The sequence below is a fragment of the Eleutherodactylus coqui genome, chromosome 4 (assembly GCF_035609145.1).
Source record: "Eleutherodactylus coqui strain aEleCoq1 chromosome 4, aEleCoq1.hap1, whole genome shotgun sequence".
Lineage (NCBI taxonomy): Eukaryota > Metazoa > Chordata > Amphibia > Anura > Eleutherodactylidae > Eleutherodactylus > Eleutherodactylus coqui.
In genome coordinates this window covers 46,924,074-46,947,232 of record NC_089840.1, presented here as the reverse complement: position 1 = coordinate 46,947,232, position 23,159 = coordinate 46,924,074, and the positions used below count along the sequence as shown (strand labels likewise).

Genomic DNA, 23,159 nt, shown 5'->3' with positions numbered 1-23,159 from the left:
CAGACCAGCTGTGCGCGTTCTGCCTGGCAAGCCAGCGCGAATGCGCAGTACAGCTCGTGACACACCGGCAGTGCGGGATGAAGCAACCAGCGGTGGGCGGGAACGCGTAATCACACGATACTTCTGCTGTGCTACAGCGGAAGTATAGCGTGACGGCCGGCTTCCTTTGACTACAATGGAAACCGACCATGTGTATTTCCGCAGCAATTAGAGCATGCCGCGGTTTCTTTCACGCTGCGGAATTCCGCAGCGTGAACATTCAGCTATTGGGTTCAATAGAACCAAATAGCTGCGGGTTAATGCCGCGGATTTCCGCCGTGTGAAACACAGCAGAAATCTGGCCGTGGGCATTAGTCCTAAACAGGCAGTTGTTAATTTATGAACGACTGCCTGTTTACTGTGAATGGAGGCGGTCGGGATCCCCGGCCCACGACTCCTCCATTCACTCAGCGATGATTGATACTGTGTAACAGGAATGATTGCTGAGACTGCCGGATACATCCAGCCGGCAGTCATCCCATGTAAGAGGGCTCTTAGGGCTGCAGTTTACATGCTGCATGAGGAATGCCATTACACTGCAGGCTTCAGGGATTGTAGATCTGTAATTATGTGCGGTTTCACTGAGATTACGGTTAGTCTGGGTTTGTTCTTCTGTTAAGCTGGTTGGCACTGAGGTATCTGACTGGTAATTGACCTCGTCTTCTTCAAACAACTAATAGGATGGGCATTTTATATCAGTCCTGTATAGCAGATGGTTATCTGCAGACAAGGACATATAGTATCACTGTGGTCTTTGAAACTACAACTCCCAGCATGTCCTGATAAACACACACCCTTATCTCTCATGCTGCAGTTCTAATGGGGTATTCCCATCTGACACACTTCTGGTGTATGCACAGGTTTGATAGATGCACGTCCCACCGCCTCACTTGGGCCCCCGCTACCCTGTTTCTGTAATGGCCATGGAGATCAATAGGCGTTCTATGAACTGTGTGGCACGGCGAGCTACGCTGTCTGCAGCTATGAAAATGGCATAACTAGCTGTACTGCGCTGACTTGTAACTGCCAGTTACTTCTCTGGGCATTATGGAAAGGGCATAGCGCTGCTGGCTACCTTGGTCTGGGCCACTGCTTCCAGCTAGGTCGCACTATCCGGTGGCAAGAGGCAAATGAAGTTTTGTCCATAAACAACGTAATCCCGCATAAAACCCACAATTTTGGCTGCTGTTCGTGAGAAGGATTTTTCATGACTTATTTTTTTTCCCATGTGACATCCCTACACGTGCCTGTCAGCCAAAAAGGGCTGCCCCCGTCCATCGTACGCTGTGATTCACCGTGCTCTCGTGAGGCTGCTCCTTCCTGGCAGTGCTGACTAATCTGCAGATTCAGTGTTAATCATAAACTTTTTTTTCTTTTTTTTTTGCTTTTTATGTTTATTCAGTATTTTATGTAATGATTTAAGTGCTGATTAGATGTCAGTGACTATGTATGTCATGAGTTACAGCGGGGAGTTAGTGTTCAGGAGTACACAGTCCAGTCAAGAATAAACCCTACCCCTAAAAGCATCAGTCCCTTTAGGTTACAGAAGCACCAAGTCCCTTTTTCATTAAAAGGGTCCCGAAGCATTAGGCTAATGACAGAAGGTACTATTACTGGCTGTCCCAGCGATCAGCTGTAATCTGTGATGTTTCCCTGCAGCATCTACATTAACCCTTTCCACTTCACTGTCTGACGTCTTAAGACATTATGATTTAAGGCTGTACAGCTCCGATGGTGGAACATGTCAGTCGGGGTTCTCTTACTGTAAATTACCAGCCTCTCTGCTGTCGGAGCCTATCCAACGTGTCACCTCATGCAGTACTGGTTTTAGCCAGCAGATAGCGCCGTTGTATAATGGCAGAAAAAGAGTAAGCCCCCTAGGAAAACCAGAATACAAATTGGATTGGAAAGGGTTAATGGGGTTATCTGAGATTTGTGTACAGAGGATAGGTGTCAGTCAGGAGACGGGGACCAAAACATATCCAAGGCATTACATATACCATGGAGCACAGTGAAGATGGTTAGCAAGAAGTGGATTAGATTTGGCACAACAGTGACATTACCAAGAACTGGACTCCCTCAAAAATTGATGAAACAACCAGAAGACAATTGGTCCAGGATCTGCCAAGAGGCCAACAGCAACAGTAAAGGAGCTGCAGGAGTCTGTCAAGTGCTGGTTGTGTAGTGCATGTGACAACCGTCTCCCATATTCTTCATATGTCGGGGGAGGGGGGGGGGGGGGGCAAGATGGAAGACTTTTCTAATAATGAAAAACATCCAAGCCCGACTGTTTTGCCAAAACCTCCATCAAGCCTGTGGGCGAACGTGTTATGTCTGAGGAGACCAAGGGGGAACTTCTTGGCCAGAATTCCAAAAGGTATGTTTGGTGCAAAGCCAGCATGGCATCACCAGAGGACCACCAACCCGCAGTGAGGATGGTGGGGGCAGCATTACGTTTTGGGGCTGTTTGTCTGCTGCTGGAACTGGGGATTTAGTCATGGTGGAGGGAATTCTGAACAGTTCCAAATATCAGTTCATTTTGGCACAAAACCTTCAGATCTCTGCTTAACAGCTGGAGATGAAGAGGAGTTTCACCTTTCATCACGACAATACAAAGTATATCTCCAAATCAGCAAAAAAAATGGCTTCACCAAAAGATCAAAGTTTTGGAATGGCCCAGACCTGAATCCCATCGTAGACCTGTGGATTGACCAGAAGAGGGCGCTACACACGAGATGCTTTTGCAAGGAAGAGTGGGCATAAATGGCCAAATCAGGATGTGCCAGGCGTATAGACACCGACCTAAAAAGACTGAATGCTGTCATCAAGTCAAAGGTTACATCAGCGAAGTACTAGTTTTAGGGGAAGAGTACAGATAACGGGTCACATTGAAGGTGGAAATGATATGAAATGATTCCTCTTTAATGGCGTTTTTACAATGAAAAAATCCTGGCCTGTTACAGGGGTGTGAGTAAACCTAGTGGATGGGAAAGCCTGTTTATGTATTTATTATATTTTACGTAAGGCCTCGTGCCCACGGCCGGTTCGGATTCCGAATGCGAGATTCACGCCACAGGATGCGACCCGTGCCCCAGCATTGACCTCCCGCTTACCTGTCCGGCCCGCACAGAAATAGGAGATGCCACGATCTTAATACCATGTGAGATTCACGTGGTCAAATTGCGGCGGTCAGCATAGGATTGCATAAACTAATGCAGTCATATGGCAGCGTGCAACCCGGAAATTCCGTGCTGAATCTCGCCACAGAATGTTCGTCCGTGGGCATTGGGCCTAAGAACTTCACCCCAATGGTAAAATAAAAATAGAGCTTCTAGTCTCTTCTCCCCGCCCGGCTCCTACTGGCAGCGCTGGGTCTCCTCGCTGACCTGTTTACATGCGGTAGTAGCCGGTACACAACATGTCATTTGCAGAGCTGCCGACTGGGGCCTTGTGTGGAGCCGGGAGAGGGGAGGATGAGCTCTCTATTCTGTTGCCCATGAAGTAGCCATTTTTTACATAACTTTTATCTCTGACAGCCCCTTGAGCTCTTCATGAAATCAGTGGGGGCGCTCTATGTAATGCACACACTGGTTAGGTCCTTTAAAAATAGACCCTTTTTGAAGCTGATCTCCACTCTGGCTAATAGGTGAGGATCCTGAACAGGGAAAGGGGACTCTTTCTATTAACCCCTTCCTGCTGCAGGGCGTAAGTTTACGTCCTGGCAGCCTGGTACTTCCTGCAACAGGGCGTAAGTTTACGTCCTGGCAGCCTGGTACTTCCTGCAACAGGGCGTAAACTTACGTCCTGGGGATAGCGCGGGATCACATATGATCCCGCGCTATCCCGCAGCGGGAGCCGGCTGTCAGTCACAGCCGGCGTCCCGCTGTTAACCCCTTCCCTGACGCGATCTAAGTAGATCGCGGCAGGGAAAGATTTCACAGAGGGAGCGGACTCCCACTGTGTCTCCGCTCGGAACTCGCGATGTCATCGCGAGAGCCCGGCCTGTCACCATGGCAACAGGACGCCAGACACTGGCGTCCTGTATTGCCTATGATCGCTGCATAAGTGATAAGGCAGGGCAGAGCAGTAGCTATTACATATCTGGCACTTCCACCTCCGACCCCGGGAACAGGCATGGAAGTAGAACAGCTGCATCAGCTCCTATTGATTTCAATGGGAGTGAAGCCAGCTAGGCCACTTTTATTGCCATCTCCAATGATGCACATCTGGCCGGCTGCCCTGACAGCAGAACGGGCGATCAGGTGATCGCTTGAGATCCCATGGGGTGGGTCCCTAGTGATTAACTATTGATGATCTATGCTGAAGACGGGTCATTAGTTTTTGCCTGGAAACGCGTTGCATAACCTGTATATTTTTTTTGTATGCCTCTCTGTATGATTTTTAACTATATATTAAACACTAATCCAGTGGATATGGAAGTGCGGAGATGCCTTTTTCTCTCTAGGTATATGCTATCTGGTTACCTTACCACCACTCCCAGATTCTATCTGATTCCGTCACTACTAAAGGCCCCTTTACATGGGCGCAGGGCTCTGAGGTCACAGTTACCACCACAAGTTACCCATCGCTGCAGATGCTGCTATTTGGGAAGCGCTGGTGACGGTCGCGGTGACACCAGCTTAGCTGACTCCCACTCGCACCCTTCACATCCCATCTGGCGATGCACAGGAAAGACTTTACACAAATTGGATCAGCAGATGGGGACATCCAAGAGCGCTTGCCAAAGAACTGCAGAGAGTTCATGTTCGTGACTGCCGAGTGACGGACGTGCATGAAGTGAAAGCAAACCCCATTGGGATGAAGCGTTTATCACCTACAATCCGAATATTCTTTGTCACTTGGTTTCACTCATCCGACTATGTAAACTCTCAGAATATTCGGCTACGGGCAGCTGAAAATACAAACCAAATCCACGAGCCCCCGATTGAACACGTTGGCATCTGATGCGTGATATCACAGCAATTGATAATTGGCCTCGCAGTACTGTGACCGGCGCGGGGAATGTGGGAGATTTTTTTTCGCCCGCTCATAAATCAGTTGGAGGATGAGAATATTAGCACTGGCTGCTTTCAGCAGGATGGGGCGACCTGCCGCACCTCCAGCGTCTCATGCCTGACATCTAAGCGCTTTTTGTGTGATCGAATCGTTTCTAAGGGACTGTGGCCGCTGCGGTCACCTGATTTGACCCCAGCAGACGTTTTCTTGCGCGATCTGCTGAAAAGGAAAGTTTACTGGAATAAATCATAAACTTTCCAGGAATTGAAAAAGAGCATAACCCAAGAAACTGCTGCAGTGATGCCGGACATGGGTGCCTGAATGTTCAGCAATATGGCGTGCCGGGTTCAGGTGTGTTTGACCACAAACTGAGGACGCTTTCAGCACATGTAATAAGGGGTTCCTGATTCACATGTAACGTATGTTTTGACCAAATTTCATTAAGGTATCATCTTTTAGTCTTGCAGTTATAGCTGAATTTTTCATGCTTCCACCGAGTGGGTCACGCTGTATCTCCAGAGCTGCACTCACTATTCTGCTGGTGGAGTCACTGTGTACATTCATGACATTACTTATCTTGTACTGATCCTGAGTTACATCCTGTATTATGCTCCAGAGCTGCACTCACTATTCTGCTGGTGGAGTCACTGTGTACATACATTACATTACTTATCCTGTACTGATCCTGAGTTACATCGTGTATTATAGTCCAGAGCTGCACTCACTATTCTGCTGGTGGAGTCACTGTGTACTTACATTACTTATCCTGTACTGATCCTGAGTTATATCCTGGATGATACTCCAGAGCAGTACTCACTATTCTGCTGGTGGAGTCACTGTGTACATACATCACATTACTTATCCTGTACTGATCCTGAGTTATATTCTGTATTATACTCCAGAGCTGCACTCACTATTCTGCTGGTGGAGTCACTGTGTACATACATTACTTATCCTGTACTGATCCTGAGTTACATCCTGTATTATACTCCAGAGCTGCACTCACTGTTCTGCTGGTGGAGTCACTGTGTATATACATCACATTACTTATCCTGTACTGATCCGGAGTTATATCCTGGATGATACTCCAGAGCTGCACTCAGTATAACTAGCTCAGAAGCCTACAGAATAGTTTTCATTTCTATTCTACTTTTATAACGAATCTACTAAGGACACTTGGGACAGACTATGACCGCAGGATCTGAGGGTTTGTATTCTGTAACCATGGCGATGTATAACTCTTTAGAGGAGCTGTGTACATAGAAATTTGTAACTTAATTTTGTGGAGTATTTGAAAATGTAGCTGTTGTGTTTTTTTTTTTTTTTTGTCCACACGCTAGAACCACTCATTGGGTTGCCAGCCGTAATCTTAAACATGACCCACTGTATTTGCCCTGCTTTGTGCTACAGTAAACATTTGTCTACACCAACTAAGGCCTCATGTCCACGGGTGTATCTGGTTCTGCACGCAGGAGCCTGCAGCGGTATCCGACCCTGCCCGCTGCAGAGGACACTGCATCCCCGTCCGAGTCTATTTTCGTCACTGCAGATGTGTGCAGAAGCCCCGGCCGCTGCACCTCCGCACATGCACAGTGTAGCTTTTAATTTTTATTATTTTTTTTAAACTCCCGTTTCCCCTAATTCACTTGCGGATCGGGCAGCTTTCATTAACTTCAACGAAAGCCGTCCGTGCAGGAGCCGCAGTAAAATGGAGCATGCTGCGACTTGTTTTCCGGATCAAAAGGTGCTTTTTTTTTTTCTATTTAGGATAGGCACAGGGCAGAGAGAGGGTGACGATTTCGGCTACCAGTAGGGGGTGCCAGTTGCTGTATCTGCTGTCAGTCTCTGCTGCATCGCAGCCAAGAATGAAGACGTTGCAATATCCCATTTTCCATGATATGCCGGGAAGGAACCGCGACCGCTGTATTATACCGTGCTTTGGCGGGATTGTTTGTATTAGATGCTGAAAATTCAAGGATTGAGAAAGCGAGAAAACCTAGAGGGGCCGTGTTTGTCACTTACATCTTCAAGATTGCAAAACCGGTTTCAGTGACTTCTTCATGTAAGGAAGGTGATGAAGCCGGAGATTATCGCTTTACCGTCTCATTTCCTCTTTTTTAACATCTGTGAACTCTATTTTCTGTGGATGTGGCATTGAGGATACAGTCACCCGGGGATGCCCGCTCATGGTCTCTTGCCGTGGCTTCAGAGAAGGGCAGCGTAACCTTGGCATGTTGCCGCAATCTTGTGGTAATAACAATAAAGCGATCTGAATGCACCTGGTACACATACCCGGAGGGCTGATGGATCTTCTATCATTTTCACTAGAAATTTCTTTACATTCTAGCACAGATCTGCCCCCGCTCAGAGTGGTTGTAGGTTTCAGTTTGGGGCAAAATACGCTTCTTAATAGATTTTGGCACATTTTACTCCATGGACAGTGAAGACGGTCATGAATGAACCACCAGTCTTAGTTTATCTCCCTTTAGTGTTATGGCTGCTTTTCTAGTCATCCTGTTGTATTAACCCCTTCCCAACTTGCTCCACATATGTACGGTGCAGGAGGCCAGTACTTCCCACAGCGCACCGGACATGTAAATTACATTAGCTTAGCCCCGATCCTGGTGATTTAACCCTTTAGATGCAACTGTCTATGCAGATAGCGGCATCTAGAGGGATTGTTGAGGGAGGGGGGCTCCATCCTTCACCCCGCAATCTGATCATAGGGTGCTGATGATTACCTTGGCAATCGGAGGTGAAGTAATGACCTTTGGGCCTTATGCATTTTTTTCCCATACTGTGAACACAGTATAAAAAGAAAAAAGACAATTTCTGCAATACAAACTAAATAAAAAGTGATCAAAAGGTTGTATGCACCGCAAAATAGTATTAATAAAAACGTCAACTCATTCCACAAAAACAAGCCCCCATACAGCTCCGTAGATGGGAGAATAAAAACTTATGACTTTTGGAAAATGGCGATGTGCAAAATAAAAAATAAATTTTTTTTTTTTTTTAATTTTTTTTTACTGTCCCAAAGTAGTAAGATCTGAAAAAATGAAACAATACGTATTGGGTTTCACCAGAATCGTAATGACACAGAATAAGGGTAACACATCGTTTATACCACGCGCTAAAAAAACAATGTCAGAGCTGCAGATTTTTGTAGATCTTGGTTCCCAAAACACACAATAAATGATCAAAAAGTCACATGCACTCTAAAATGGTACCAATGAACACTTCAACTCGGGCTGCCACCAACGAGCCCTCAAACCGCTCTGCAGATGAAATAATAAAGCTGTGTTTTTGGACATTGCAAGGCAAGAAAAAATTGTATGGAAAATGCTTTTATTGTTCAAAAGTAGTGAAAAAATAAAGTCACTTCAGAACTGAATTGGTCCTTTTACAAAATAGATTCTGGTAATTTCATCAAAATTACAAAACTTGCCGCTAGAATTGCAGAAGCATAATAAAGGGATGCGTCCTAAATGCTACCAACCTACATGGTACATACGGTAAATCGTGTTTGTGTTCTATGATTCTGTCTTACATGCAGGAAAACTCCGTTTGACAATTGCTACTAAGTGTTCTGTAAATTTAGGATTAAATGTAGTGATCAAAAATGCCCCCCAACATGCAGTAGGAGGAGTCCCGGAAAGCATTCTCAGGATTACTTGCATAAGTTAAACCATTCTAACGTTATTACTACTTAAACTGGGTCTGGTCAGGAGGGCCAAAACTGATCGCACGGAACACATTTTAACTATTTGGACAAGTTCGAACATTTCACTTTATCCCCATTATTGTGTTTTCGTTGTTTTTTTTTATTTTTTTGCAAGAATAACAAACCTGCTTACAAAATTCAACCACAAGATATTTTTATAGAAATAGATGCACAAAGGTGAAACTGTACACGTATGTACCTTGCATATAGCCATGGCAACCAGAAGAGTAACCTCCATTATTTACACTGCATGCAGAGAACTGAGGCTTTGTGCCGCAGAGTTGGTATTCTCTTCTTTTGGCCAAATGCTTTTTGAAGCCCCTTCAAATCTTTTCTGCATAAACAGCTGCTCCCATGTAATGACGTATGGCTAGGACATGCCATCCCTTTATGATCAGTCTGACCTCTGGGACCCCCGCCGATTCTGAGACTGGAGGGGCGGCACTGCATCCCCTTATAGTGGGAAGATGCGACTGGACGCCTTCATATTATCACTGTCAAGGAGTAAAGGGGTGCATAGCCACGCCAGCACTGTGGACCCTTCACTCTCAGGATTGGTTCAGGTCCCCCAGTACAGACTTCCACCAATCATAAAGTGTTCAAATCCTTATGTCATCACTTTATAGGATGGGAAATGCGCCATTAATTTTTCAGGACCGCGGCTGAATGAGCTGCACAGATGACCGCCATGTCCTGCTCTGCGTCCCTTCCTTTTGGTTCCTGTCGGCTCAGTTTGGCTTTTTCCGGTCTTGTTGACAGTTATTGACTACAATTATTCATTATGCCATAGGTTTGTCATCTATGTAACGGGGAGCTGTGATGCTCTTCATTTGGCTTCGTCAGACCCGCTCTTGGGCCTGGGGTTTGTGGCTTCTTTATAGGTGTCCTGAAAGAGACCATAAAAGGGTTTTCCAGATTTGTCGTCAGACCTGATGCTATTATACATGTAGGGCTGTTACATTCTGCATTGTTGATATTGCAGGACCCGTCTACCTTAGTGGGTTCATAGTTGTTAATTAAGCATGTTTTGCATGAGCTGGAGCTTCTGTCCTGACACCACTGCTCCGACTCGCTGTCCGGTGTCTAATATGATACGTGAGCGGTGAATATACTCATATCTGCTCCACCAAGGAGCCGTGCACAACTGAAAGGTCACTTACTACAACCAACCGTGTCCAGGGAGCAAATGGTTTGTGGGATTTTCTGCTGGCATCCTGAATTGCTTCCAGGAGCAGGATGTGCAAGTGATACAACGTCTGAGCAAAAAGCAACAGTAGTTACAGTTCGTAAAGGAGGAACTAGTGGATGCGCTACAAACTACTGAGGCCCCCTGCACACTGCATGCGGACCCTGGCTCTGCCAGCAGCGGTGCCCACGTGTACCTAGTTAGTTACTTTTTCTTCTGTACTAAGGATGGTCCGCTCGGACATGCGCAGTACAGATTTGTAAAGTGTTTTTTTTTTTTTTTAAACTAGTGCTTTACCCGCATCATCGCCTAGTGCTTATGTGGAATCTACAACCTTTTCGCAATGTGACTGCGTAAGGGCCGTGGATCGGAAGCCGTCCATTGACTTCAATGGAAGCCGTTCACGTGGAATCCGGAAAAAAATGAAGCATGCTGCAATAACTCTACCCCCCCCCCCCCCCCCCCCCCAAATTGCTTTCTGCTTTTGTGCAAGAAGAATCTATTCCCCGTAGTATAATATCAGTGCGTGGGCAGGAGCCGATAATGGGTGCTGTAATACTCTCTGAAGAGCTCCTATCAACTCCTGTTTGGATGGTTAATCGGAGCTCTCCCTTCTCCTTTTTGGTGGAAGTAAATGAAATAAAACAAAGGCTTCAGTTTGTTTCAGTTTGAAAATGGCGCAGTCTGCAGCGTTATATTTGTGCCCAAGAAAACGCTGATGTGAACGAGAACTTAAAGGGATTAATACACTATCATGACATTAGTCACCAACAGAACTTCTATACCGGATAGCACCTGCCAATCATTATATTGTGGATGTTTCATTTTCCCTTACATAGTAATATAGTAGCATAGTATATTGGGCTGAAAGACAATTTCCATCTAGTTTAGCCTGTTTTCACCCCCATTGTTGATCTAGAGGAAGGCAAAAAAACCAACCTTCCCGACTCCGTAATGGCAGTAATCCATGGGATCAACGTTTGAAAATTTTTACCTGTCTCAAAGACCCGGATCAACAACCCTGCTAGTAATTTAATGTCTACATCCTGTAATATCATAGTACTCTAGAAAGACATCAAGTCCCCTCTTAAACTCCTCTATGGATTTTGCCATCACCACGTCCTCAGGCAGAGAGTTCCACAGTCTAACTGCTCTTACAGTAAAGAACCCCCTTCTGTGTTGGTGATGAAACCTGCTTTCTTCTAAACGTACCGGATGCCCTCTTGTTACCGTCGCAGTCCTGGGTATAAACAGATCGCGGGAGAGATCCATGTGTTGTCCCCTCATTTATTTATACATAGTTATTTGGTCGCCTCTTAGCTGTCTTTTTTCCAGGGTAAATAACCCCAATTTTGATAGCCTCTCTGGGTATTCCAGTCCCGTCATTTCATGTATTAGTTTAGTTGCCCTTCTTTGAACCCCCCTCATCTTTCCTGAGCACCGGTGACCAGAACTGTGCGCAGTATTCCATGTGAGGCCTGACAAGTGCCTTATATACTGGGAGGATAATGTTCTCGTCCCTCGCCCCCTATACCTCTTTTAATGCACCCCAAGACTTTATTAGCTTTTGCAGCAGCTGACTGGCATTGGTTACTCCAGTTTAGTCTACAGTCAACTAGTACCCCCAGGTCTTTTTCCATATCACTTTTCCCTAGCTGTACCCCATTTAGTGTATATCGGTGACATCCGCTTCTCCTGCCCATGTGCATAACATTCCATTTATCAATATTGAACTTCATTTGCCATTTTCTACCCAAGCCCCCAGCTTATCTAGGTCCAATTGTAGCCGCACAATGTTCTCTGTTGTATTAATTACCTTGTATAGTTTTGTATCCTCTGCAAATATCGATATTTTATCAGGTCATTGATAATTATATTGAACAGAATGGGGCCTAATACTGAACTCTCTGGCACCCCATTAGTGACGGTGGCCCAATCAGAGTATGATCCATTTATCACCCTTTGCTTTCGATCTCCGAGCCAGTTCTTTACCTAGATACACACGTTTTCGCCCAGTTCGAGCTGTCTCATATATATCAACCTATTATGTGGCACGGTGTCAAATGCTTTAGAAAAATCCAGATATACAAGATCAATAGACTCTACCAGATCTAGCCTAGAACTTGCTTCATGGTCGGAGCTGATTAAACTGATCTGACATTATCAAACCCTCATGATAAGTAGTTAGTGTTGTATTCCAGGATGGCATCTCTCAGAAACCCCTCAAATATTTTTCCGATTGCTGAAGTGAGACTTGCTGGCCTCTAGTTACCAGGCCCCCTTTTTGACTCCTTTTTCTATATTGGAACCACATTGGCGCTACGCCAATCCAGTAGTACAACCCTGGTCTCAATACTGTCCCTTAATATAAGAAATAGTGGTCTATCACATCACTTAGTTCCCTTAGGACCCTTGTCTTCATTTAACCCGCTGTGCACTTCCTCCTGACTAGGCAGGTGATATTTTATGAGGGGTTATTTTTATCCCCCTTCATCTCCTGTGACTTTTCCTTCGTGAATACACTTAAGAAAAAACTATTTAATACCGTGTTTCCCCGAAAGTAAGACAGTGTCTTACTTTCTTTTTATCCCCAAAAGCCAGACTATGTCTTACTTTCGGGGTATGTCTTATAATAAAAAAAAATCATTACTCACCTCCCCCGGCGTTCTGTCGCGCTCCGGCAGGATGTCGCTCGCTCCTCGTCCCCGGCGCAGCATTGCTTTCTGAATGCGGGGGTTGAAATCCCCGCCTCCAGAAAGCTAATACACACGCCGTCAGCCAGTTACAGCCATTCAATGACAGCATTGAATGGCTGTGATTGGCTGAAGGCGCACGTGGCTTCAGCCAATCACACTATTCAATGACATCATTGAATGGGTGTGATTGGCTGAAGCCACGTGCGCCTTCAGCCAATCACAGCCATTCAATGATGTCATTGAATAGTGTGATTGGCTGAAGCCACGTGCGCCTTCAGCCAATCACAGCCATTCTGTAACTGGCTGACGGCGTGTGTATTAGCTTTCTGGAGCCGGGGATTTCAAGCCCCCGCATTCAGAAAGCAATGCTGCGCCGGGGACGAGGAGCGAGCGACATCCTGCCGGAGCGCGACAGAACGCCAGGGGAGGTGAGTAATGATTTTTTTTTTTCTACGGTATGTCTTACTTTCGGGGTACGGCTTACATTGGCCGACCCCCCTGACACCCCCGATATGTCTTACAATCGGGGGTGTCTTACTATCGGGGAAACATGGTAGATTTGCCTTTACCCCCGTCGTCATCTGATTTTTTTTTTTTTCCTGCATTATTTGTTAAAGGGCCAGTGCTCTCAGTGCAAGTCGTTTTACCGTTAATATAATTAAAAAATAGTTTGGGGTTATTTTTGCCCTTTTTGGCAATCGGTCTCTCTGCCTCCTCCTTTTTTGCATTTTTTTTTTTCTTTTCCTTACATAATTCGTTTATTTTCCCCCTGTATGTTTTAGTGCTTCTTCACTAGCCTTGTCTTATTGATATCCGTTTTGTTTTTTCCTCAGTACATTATTCCGGGGCTCTGGAAATCTACACGCCAAATGACTTAATATACGTTGAGAACGGCACATACGCAAAACTGCCTTGCACCTTCAAGTCTACAGATGTGACAAGCAGCATGACCTCCATCACGTGGACTTATACAGAAGAAGGCTCTACTGCAGCAGGACTCGTGGTAAGATGAGATTCTCTAGCAAGATCTTCCTAGTTACACTTGCTGGGTTTACGCAAGTGTTTCTAAGGCCACGTCCACTCGGCTAAATTCATGGCTTTCTGTGAAAGTCAGTAGTCAGAAACTTGTGTGTTTTCAAGCACAGATTTCTGATGTACATTTTAGCTGCCGCCGTCTGCATACAGATCAGTCCCATTCAGTGCGAGTATTCTGCATGCAGACGTCCCAGCGTGAATTCTGCGTCAAGAAGTGACATGTAGCACTATTTATGTTTTTTTCTCCTTGATGGCGTTTTGAATCCGCAGGTGATAAAATCAACACTGAATAGATTACAATATGTATTCTCATTGAAATAAATACTTCCTGCACCCTAAAAAAAACCAACGGGACAGCGGCAAAATTCTTAATGCAGCTCTGGATGTGACTGTCGTATTAACCCAAAAATATGAACCTAGAGAAATTAGAATTTTTGGGGTTTTATATGTTCCATACATAAGCATTGCAGCTTCTGCATTTCTAAAGGACCAGTGAACTAAAAGCACTTGGCTTTTAAAAGCAGAGTGGCTGATAGCAGAAAGCAATAGATTGATTTGAACTACATAGCAAATAAATGAGAAGGTTGTGTGTTTTTCAGTTTTCATTCATCCATTTTTGTCTTGCTTTTTTTTTTTTCTTCTTCAGATTTTCTACTACATTGGAGGGAAGCAGTACCCCGGACAGCTACCGCGCTTTAAAGATCGGGTCACGTGGGCCGGAGACATCAATAACAGGGATGTGTCCATTAAGATTGATAAGATTACCTTTAAGGACAACGGCACCTACAGCTGTTCTGTTATGAATCCTCCGGATATTTCTAGTACTCCAAAGCAGATAAAGTTGTACGTTGTGGAGAAGAGTGAGTAGTTTTTTTTCCTTTATTTCAACTTCAAAAGTGGAGCAGCATCCGGGGTGCACAAAAATGTGTTACTCACATCTAGACAGACGTGTTCTTTATTATGTCCACATTCAGCAACGTTTCAACTGCTTCCTGCTTTCTTTGTCAAGCTAATACATCACAAGTCAAAGACCTACAATATATACAGGCATGTACCAATTGCCACACCACTATAAAAATAATTAAACCAACCTCTCAAGGCTCAGCTCAGTGATGGTGATGGCACCAAAACAGAATTGACATCACTTCATAATGAGCTTAATGGTTTCTTGCCGGAACTTAAATTTACTTTGTCTTTTTCTAGGGCGGTCATCAAGTTTTTGGACATGCTCATTATGAACCAAGATGGGGTTATAAAGACTGACTTGTATATCAAGCCCGCAGATCACAACAATTTGCTGCGTTTTGATAGCTACCATCCTTCAAATATCAAGTTGTTACCTTGGAGTCAGATGCTACTAGTTAGGTTGCCTGTCTACGGGCGTAGCGATTCCCACAGCGCATCTCCGCCATGGGAGCCGCCGCCGGGGAGCAGGAGCCATCTGATGGATCTCCGCCGTGAGCCTGTTTGACAGATGGGCTGACCGCGGAAAATCATGGCAAATCGCATCATGATTCCCCGCTCGTGGACAGGGGGGCTGCGCTTTCCATAGCAACACTGTGGAAAGCGTTCACTGCGTTCCCCATGGCTGGATTATCGCCGTGGGGAACGCAATGAAAATTCGCCCATGGACAGGCAGCCTTAGACACGTGGACAATGATTTAATTGATAATTGGTTGTCTTTGATGTGTGATAAATTCTACTCAAGGGGTGACCCTAGAGACATTCTCGAACAATGTAGCACAGGAGCCCGTGAGATGGATCGGGAGACTCTGTTGGTAGCAAACACGAGGAAAAACGGTTTGACCCGGATTCTGTTTGTATCCACATTTGGATCACTTACTGGTAGAATAAAACACATCATTGGCAAACATTGGTATATGTTGTCCCAGTGCCACCCTAACATTGTGGGATTTGGACAACTACCAGTTATGGCCTACCATCAGGTTACAACTTAAAGGATGGGTTGGTCCATAACATGCAGCACTCTGGCATCTCTGGCTCTCAACGTACATTGGCTCCGGTGACAAATGGTAACTTTCCGTGCTTAGTGTGTGTGTGTGTGTGTGTGTGTGTGTGTGTGTTGCCATAATTTGGTTAAGGGCGACAAGTTCACCCATCCATGCACAGGTGAATCTTATCGTATTAGCAGAAGGTTCACCTGTTTGTCCTCTTTTGCGGTATACATGATCAGCTGTCCTTGCGGTTTACTATACATTGGCGAGACGACTACAAAGGTTAGAAATAGAATTTCTAAACCTAAGAGTACAGTGAGAACAAAGAAGATAGAATTACCGGTAGCGAAACATTTTGTTGAGTTTGGACACCCAGTCATTCAGTTACGATTCAGGGTGATTGACTCCGTACCCCTCAATATCAGAGGAGGGGATAGGGAAAGACAGCTGAAACTTCTGGAACAGAAGTGGATCTTTAAACTAGACACCATACAGCCGAGGGGTCTGAACACGGACTATAATCTTTTATCTTATGTGTAAGTAATTATCTGTGTTGCTATTTATCCTAGAGTCAGAGGTCATGTGAGAGATATGGAGTACAGATATTGAATGTTTTCATATATTTATCTGTATTTTTATTACAGACTCCCAAGGCAGTGGTAACAGTGTGAGATATTGGGACCTCCCTGGCAGCAATGGCTAATGACTTCCAGCAGTCGATGTTCGCTGTCTTGCAAGATTTCTTCTATTAACTTGCTCTATAGCTGGTATAGAAAGTTGTTCCCCTATATAAAATGGTTATTGGCAGTGACCTACAGGAACGTTATGGTCTGTGGATTGTGATCATTAAACTTTCAATAAATATCATTCAAGTAGAAGTTGGATCTTGTATTCATACATTTTAGCCACGCTATAAAATTCTTTCAATTTTAAGGTATCCTGATGGATTTGAATAGTTCTACACGTACCTGGAGTGTTCTTTAGTTACCTAGATTCGACACTTGTGAATTGATGCCCCTCAGATAAGTTGTGATACTGAGTTTCACTGTGCAGAACATACAATGAGGTTTGGCTCCTTTAGCCAGACGCCAGCTATATGAATGCTAGGATACCCTATGACCCTGCAGGACTAGATGAGATTGATATATGTCCTGATTGTGACAATGGGGACATAGAGGTTGCATTTCTTTCTACCACTCTGTCTAGACTGACGGCGCTAATATTCCTGATGCGCTTTGAGTCAGTTGGGGGAAGATATAGCATCACTGAAATGTGGCGTACACCCCAGGTAACCTACAAATACTTTGTCATCAGACGGATGTCTCAGCGCAGGACAAAGATGATGTTGGCGCAGGAGCAATAGGGCACTCCATCGGGTGACCATGGGGAAAATATAGTGGTGACTAGTGTGTTCACGCACGTGAATGCATCGGTGACGCCGTATCGCGGGAGGGCTGATCACCTGACTATGGCAAACACAGCGAGAAGTGTGGATGATCGCACGCACGCCGTTAGCACAGTGGAGACGCGTGATGTCTGATGCCAGCTGATCTATTAAATACATCGATTCCTGTAATGAGGAGGGTTTAACCATTATGCTCACCTGCTATCACTTCTGGAACAGTGGTGTGGTGGTTGGTACATGCTTGTATATATTGTAGGTCTTTGACTTGTGATGCATTAGCCTGACAAAGACCGCAGGAAGCGGTTGAAAGGATTGCTGAACGTGGACATAATAAAGAACCCGTCTAGATGTGAGTAATGCATTTTTGTGCACCCCGCATGACGTGTGGATTCGGGGGTCCATGTCCTTTATTGGAGCGTGCATGCTATTCCCATTGTTTGCTTGCCATTTTGAGGATTTTCGAGTGCTGTTGTCATCGCTACTTATTTTGCTGTTTTCTTTTATTTCGTCTGATTCTGTTCAGGGAAGCGGGGGGTTTGGCGCTGTGTAACAGTAATATGAAGCTCCAGCTTCTCTAACTATCTATATTATGACAATCGGCACCAAATTGTTACTAGGAAACCTTTTTTTTTTAAGTAACTATTCCAAGGCAGACTTTTAGGATAGATGAAACGTTTCATTGGGGGTCTTGCTGCTGAGACCCCCATTGATCCCATGAATGGGGGTCCTGTGTCCCCCTCTTCGTGTCACTTTGGGCTTGAACGCAGGACAACCGTTCCATTCAATCTCCTCACTGTGAGCGGTGCAGTGAGGAAAAGAGAGAAACGTACCAGTCTTGGGATAAGCCCTTTTTAACTCCTAGTACCAGCTCTAATGGGCCCCGAGTATTGTACCAATGACTGCATAACCATCGTGTGGCCAGCACTTGTTTCTTCAAGGATGTGGTTCTTGTCTTGCAGATAATCTCCCAGCGTCCAATGTACCCTTCTTGGTTGGCATAATTTGCGCATCTATTGGTGGCATCCTCATCATCGCCATCATTGTGTTTGCAGTGGTAATCACCAAAAAGAAGAGGTCTAGAAAGGATTACACGGGGTGAGTTCCAATCTGACTGTATAGAAGAGAAACTTTATGTACAAACATGTAGATGTAAAACACAAGTACTGCTGTGTATAATGTACATTTATACGCCAATGTGTGTTACTTATTGATGCTCTGCAATCACTAGGTTTCTAAGTAGGGAAGGTTTTGCCTTTCTGTAATGACACTGACACTAGGGTGTTCTAGGAGCCCTTCTTTAAGGGTAAAGCTAAGCAGTTCCTCTTACAGTGGTTTGTGATACTGATGAGGGGTTTTGCATGTTAAACTTTGAAGAAAAAAAAAAAAGAAAATCAAGCACCTAGAAAAAGTTGTTCCTTTTGCTGCAAAACTCCTCCTGCAGTTCCATCTCGGGCAGATATGTTAATGTTTAGAGTTGTGGTGTGATTTGGATAAACAATCAGCCCCTAAAAGTGACCCCCCCCCCCCCCCCCCCTATAAAAGGCTCTCGGAGGCTCCTTGTTTGTAGTGACCTCTTCTTCCGCTTGTGTAGAGCTTGTTGACCACTAGACACTTCTACAGCGCAGAGAAGAGACTTCACCCATTTAGCAGAGCTTGAGAGGGGCGCAATATTGGAAATCAATAAGCTGGATAGACGTTTTCAAAGAATTTCCGCCGCCAGACTGTTAGGAGGCGTTGGGACCAGTGGATGGCTGAGGGCTCACAAGGCGACCGGCCTCAGGACGCTCTCGACAGACCACCAATAGGTGGATTATTTGATAAGCCCGAGCAGCTCCAACTGTTTGGTTGTCCACCATCCAGAGACAGGTGGCCTCATTACCGGCCCCTGTATCTGTCAGAACAATTTTTGAACTTTCAGTGCACCCTTAGTACTTGTCTGTGCCCCTATGTATTAGAACATGACAACACAGTGCACCCCTAGTACTGTTTTCCTGAAAATAAGCCCTACCCTGATTTTTGGTGGAGGGGCTTGAAATATAAGCCCTACCCAGAAAATCTATGCTAGCTACACTACGTATGCCTTTTTGGGGGGCAAAAATGAATATGACAGGGTCTTATTTTTGGGGAGACGCAGTACTTGTTTATTCCTGTTGGCCTGCTATTTGCCACTCCTCTTAACCCTGACATGAAAGCGTTTGCAGCCACGCATAGATATTTCCGTGTCTCAATGATTGGGGCCTAAGAATAGCATTGTGTGCCGCATGTTGTGCCCACCCCCCCACTCTAGGTGCTTGGTTTTTTTTTTGTTTGTTTTTTTTTTCTCTCTTTGACAATGAGTGTACTTTTGTGGTGTCATGTGAGTAAATCAACTGCTGGAGGGGTTTTCTTGTATGCAGGTGGGCAGTAGGCTGAAAAATTATTGTAGAGACTTGCCGTCACTTGCTCATCGGTGGGAGTATTTCGTTCCCCATCCTGGTACTGCGCAGAGAACTGCAGCTCACCTGAAGGAGATGTCGTACCTTTCCGGCACTTGGCAGTGGCACTACTCGCAAAAAACATTTGCAATCTGCCCTTTTATGCCAAACTATTGGACTCCCCGGATCAGCAAGGGACCTGCATGTCCTAGAGATCACTTCACAAACCCCTTTTTAATTATAACATTTTCGTCTTTGTGCGCGCATTTTCCCTTAACGCCCCATATAAATCCCTTTCCTGTGAATCATCAATCAACCCCAAAACTCACCTGAATCGCTACCGCGTAATAAAATGTTTTCTATACTGCTCATCACTGAAGGCTTCTACAGCCAGAAACATGGGATGTCGGCTGATGCAGATCCACCTTAAAGGGCACCTGTCGTCACATATGAGCACCTTGGGCTAAGTTATGGTGCTGGTAGGACTGGTCCCGAGGAGTCTGTGGATGTGCTTGGCTTGCCTATCTGGCTCCCTGTGGATGTTGGCACTTGGTCTGTGAGTGTGACTCTTTCAGCCAGCGCATGCGCACTCATACTGTTCTGTTTAGATGTGCATGGACTGACTGAAGAAGAGTCACCAACGCTCATGAGTGCGGGGATGGGGAGCCGGGTAAGTATGCAGAGCACATCCCCGGACTCATAGGAGTGGAACTTTTGGTGCTCATAGGTAAGTTCCCTTTAAATCACAAACGTGTTACCTACATGAGACTGTTTTGGGGGTTGTCTATTGATTCACAGTTGGTGGCGCTAGAGGGCTTTTGTTTTTTCTTGTAGCCAGTAGGTGTAAGCTAGTGATCATGCATGGTACATCTTAAGGAGGTGACTGCAGAACAGATGCTATGGTGGAAATCGCACATAATAATTTCGGTGTCGTCTTGCATGCCTCAGTGACTCGGGGTCTCTTCTTCTTCTTTTTCTTTTCTTCCTTTTAATAAACCACTAAACAAATCTGTTGGATTATGCATGAGCCTGGGAACTCTCTACCGCCTTCATCTCCACACAATGCCAGTCTCTTGCTCTCCCTTACAGACCCCACATATGATGTAGACGATGGATTAAGGCCTTATAACTGGTGTATTTGACTCATCCGCTGCATTTCTCTCATGGTAACAACTGTTGAGGCTGGTACTTCATATATTTTCTGTTTGCTTAACCTTTAACTGCTTCCTGTCTCCGGTGTGCTGCTTTATATATGTAGCTGAATGTGGCTGCTTTCTACTGGTAGAACACCTAATGTGCATCTGTATCAGAAATGAGCTGAGCACCAGGAATGGGAGGGTGGCGGAAGAGATGTAGGACGTTTGTAGCTATTGCAAAGCACCAAGATGAGTTGTAGGAGAGTTAGGCAGTGAGGAGCCCGCTCTAGCACTTATGTGCAGCTTTTGAGGAGTTCATCGGATCAGGAAGATTACAGAGAAAATCTAAATGATAAAAACTCGCATTTGGCTGAAATATTGGGGATTGTGACTAGGCAAACATGCTGCAAGGAAATGGTAGTCTTAGGAAGCCTGTTATATAGGCCATCGCCAGGCATCTAGTAGGCAGGCTGTAATCTGTCATAAAGACATTTTACAAGTTAAATCTACTCATGTTTGTTTTATAGGGGTTTCAGCTTTGAGCAATCACCACTTGTTGGGGGGTCACATCTGTGTGAGGGATTCCGCTTTTCTGCCCCGTTCCGGGAGCAGGAAAGGGGAATCCACATGGCCGACCGGTTCCGTTTCTGGACGAAAACAAACGCCAGGTGGATCCCATAGGCTATAATGGACAGCACCTTTAATTTGCATTCAGACTTGGCTTTACAAACCTTGCTAGGCTCTTGTTGGCACTAAGGGCCCATTCACACGGACTTATCTCCCGTCACTGTGCTCTCCATGTATTTCATGGATGGACCCAGGCGTTTCTTCACACTAACTGATGATCTGTGTGTGGGATGGGGGGTGGTTAAAAAAAAAAAAAAAAAAAAAAAAAAAATGGCAGCGTGTTCCATTCTGATCTGCATGCAATGCCCATTAACTGGAGGTATGGAACAGCACAAGGTCACAACTCGTACGCCGTGTTAATGGGCCCAGAGGCTAGGTTCACACATAACTGGATTGTTACCAAACATTTCCTCAGCAACTCTGCAGAGAAATCCCTTTAAAATCATGCGGGTTTGCTTCTGTGGCTTTGACACCCAAGAACATGCATGCTTTTGGAATCTGCAGCAAAATCTGCAACAATTGGGTTTTGTTGGGGACTTTGACTTTTCCATTAAACTCCTTCAGAAAAATCTGCAACAAATTGCTTAAAGTATCACCCATGTGCCTGATAACGCAGCATCACCACTATGTGTGAACTTAAACTGAAGCTCTTTATTCCTGCAGTCAGCAGGATTCTTAAAGGGGACCTCCACCTTTAATCTGCCGCATCGTAGACTTCCCCGCCGCCCGTTCTCCCCATAGCAGTCAGTTTGAGGCAGGCGCTTTGCTCGGGGGCCGCACCGCTCGGGGTATAGCCTGCCGGTCTGTGCTATGTAGTGCTTACATTGTCCTCCATATCCAGTGTTGAAGTGCTTCCCCGTGTTATGTTTACACCACCCAGTCCTGTTAGATGCCATTTTTGTGATTTGTGTTTTTTGTTTTTTTTCATTATGCATTCCTCATTATTTCATAATTTTGTTTTATTTTTATTTGTTTTTCTTTCCTTGTCTTTTGTTTGTTTGTCATCCCTACCATTGTGCCATCCTCCTCTTATTGTCCGGCTTCTTTTGCACCTGTCGAATTGTGTCCGTCTCGCTGTTCTTCACATGCTGGCAGCGGTGACGGCGGCCAGACAGAAAGCTTGATGTCTCCCGTTAAGCAGCCGCCACACAGGTCTCCTTCTGATACTGAGGCTTTGGTAACCGGCACCCCCTCTGGAACTGTGCAGGTAAATGCTTGGTCCCATATGTTTTGCTGTCTCGTCTGCAGCAGTATTTTTCTTCAGCTTTGCAGATTTCTTGCTGTTCGTTTTTTGTTTGCTTTTAAAGGAGTTATCCCCCCAAAAGCCTTCATTTCCTACCCACAGAATAGGTGATCGATAGTCTGACCACTGCGACCTTCAGAGAACAGGAGGCTCGAGGGCATGGAGCCATGGATGATTACCGCTCCATTCACTTTCATGGATCTGAGGGAGATGGCACATTAGTGCACAGAGAAATCTATATAGATGATGAATGGAGCAGTAAGCTCTCATGCACACTGCTGCTACATTCACTAGGGGCACCATTCATGGGATGCCTGAGGGTCCCGGGAGACAGAACCCCAGCGATCATACATTTATTACCTAGATATCCGTTTTTGGTGGGACAACCCCTTTTGATTTGTCCATGTTGAATAACCCCAGCCCTTTTGCTAGCATACTGTTAAAGTGAGGGTGGTCTCCATGCTGGGGGACCATGGCAGTCCGTTTTGAGTAAGGTTGTTTTCAACTAATCGTTAAAAAAATTTGCAAGGCAAAGTAACCATGTTTTTTTCATGGATCTATCTGGTCTTCTCGGATGAGAGGCCTTTTGTAATGAAGGGGGGCGGTCAGTCCTTCATTACTTCCATATGCCCTAAGAAAACTTTTTTTTTTTTTTTTTTTTTATACCATGTTGTGTTTGGTTC

At 45.2% G+C, this 23,159-nt stretch overlaps 1 protein-coding gene across 1 annotated transcript in view; it reads left to right on the top strand.

The window, feature by feature from the left end:
• MPZL1 (myelin protein zero like 1) overlaps positions 1-23,159 on the top strand; it is a 44,615-nt gene that overhangs the window by 13,129 nt on the left and 8,327 nt on the right. The window contains exons 2-5 of the mRNA XM_066599367.1: positions 13,495-13,664; positions 14,343-14,556; positions 18,016-18,151; positions 22,329-22,440. Coding sequence (XP_066455464.1) covers positions 13,495-13,664; positions 14,343-14,556; positions 18,016-18,151; positions 22,329-22,440 — 632 coding nt within the window. The remainder of the gene's footprint in view (positions 1-13,494; positions 13,665-14,342; positions 14,557-18,015; positions 18,152-22,328; positions 22,441-23,159) is intronic.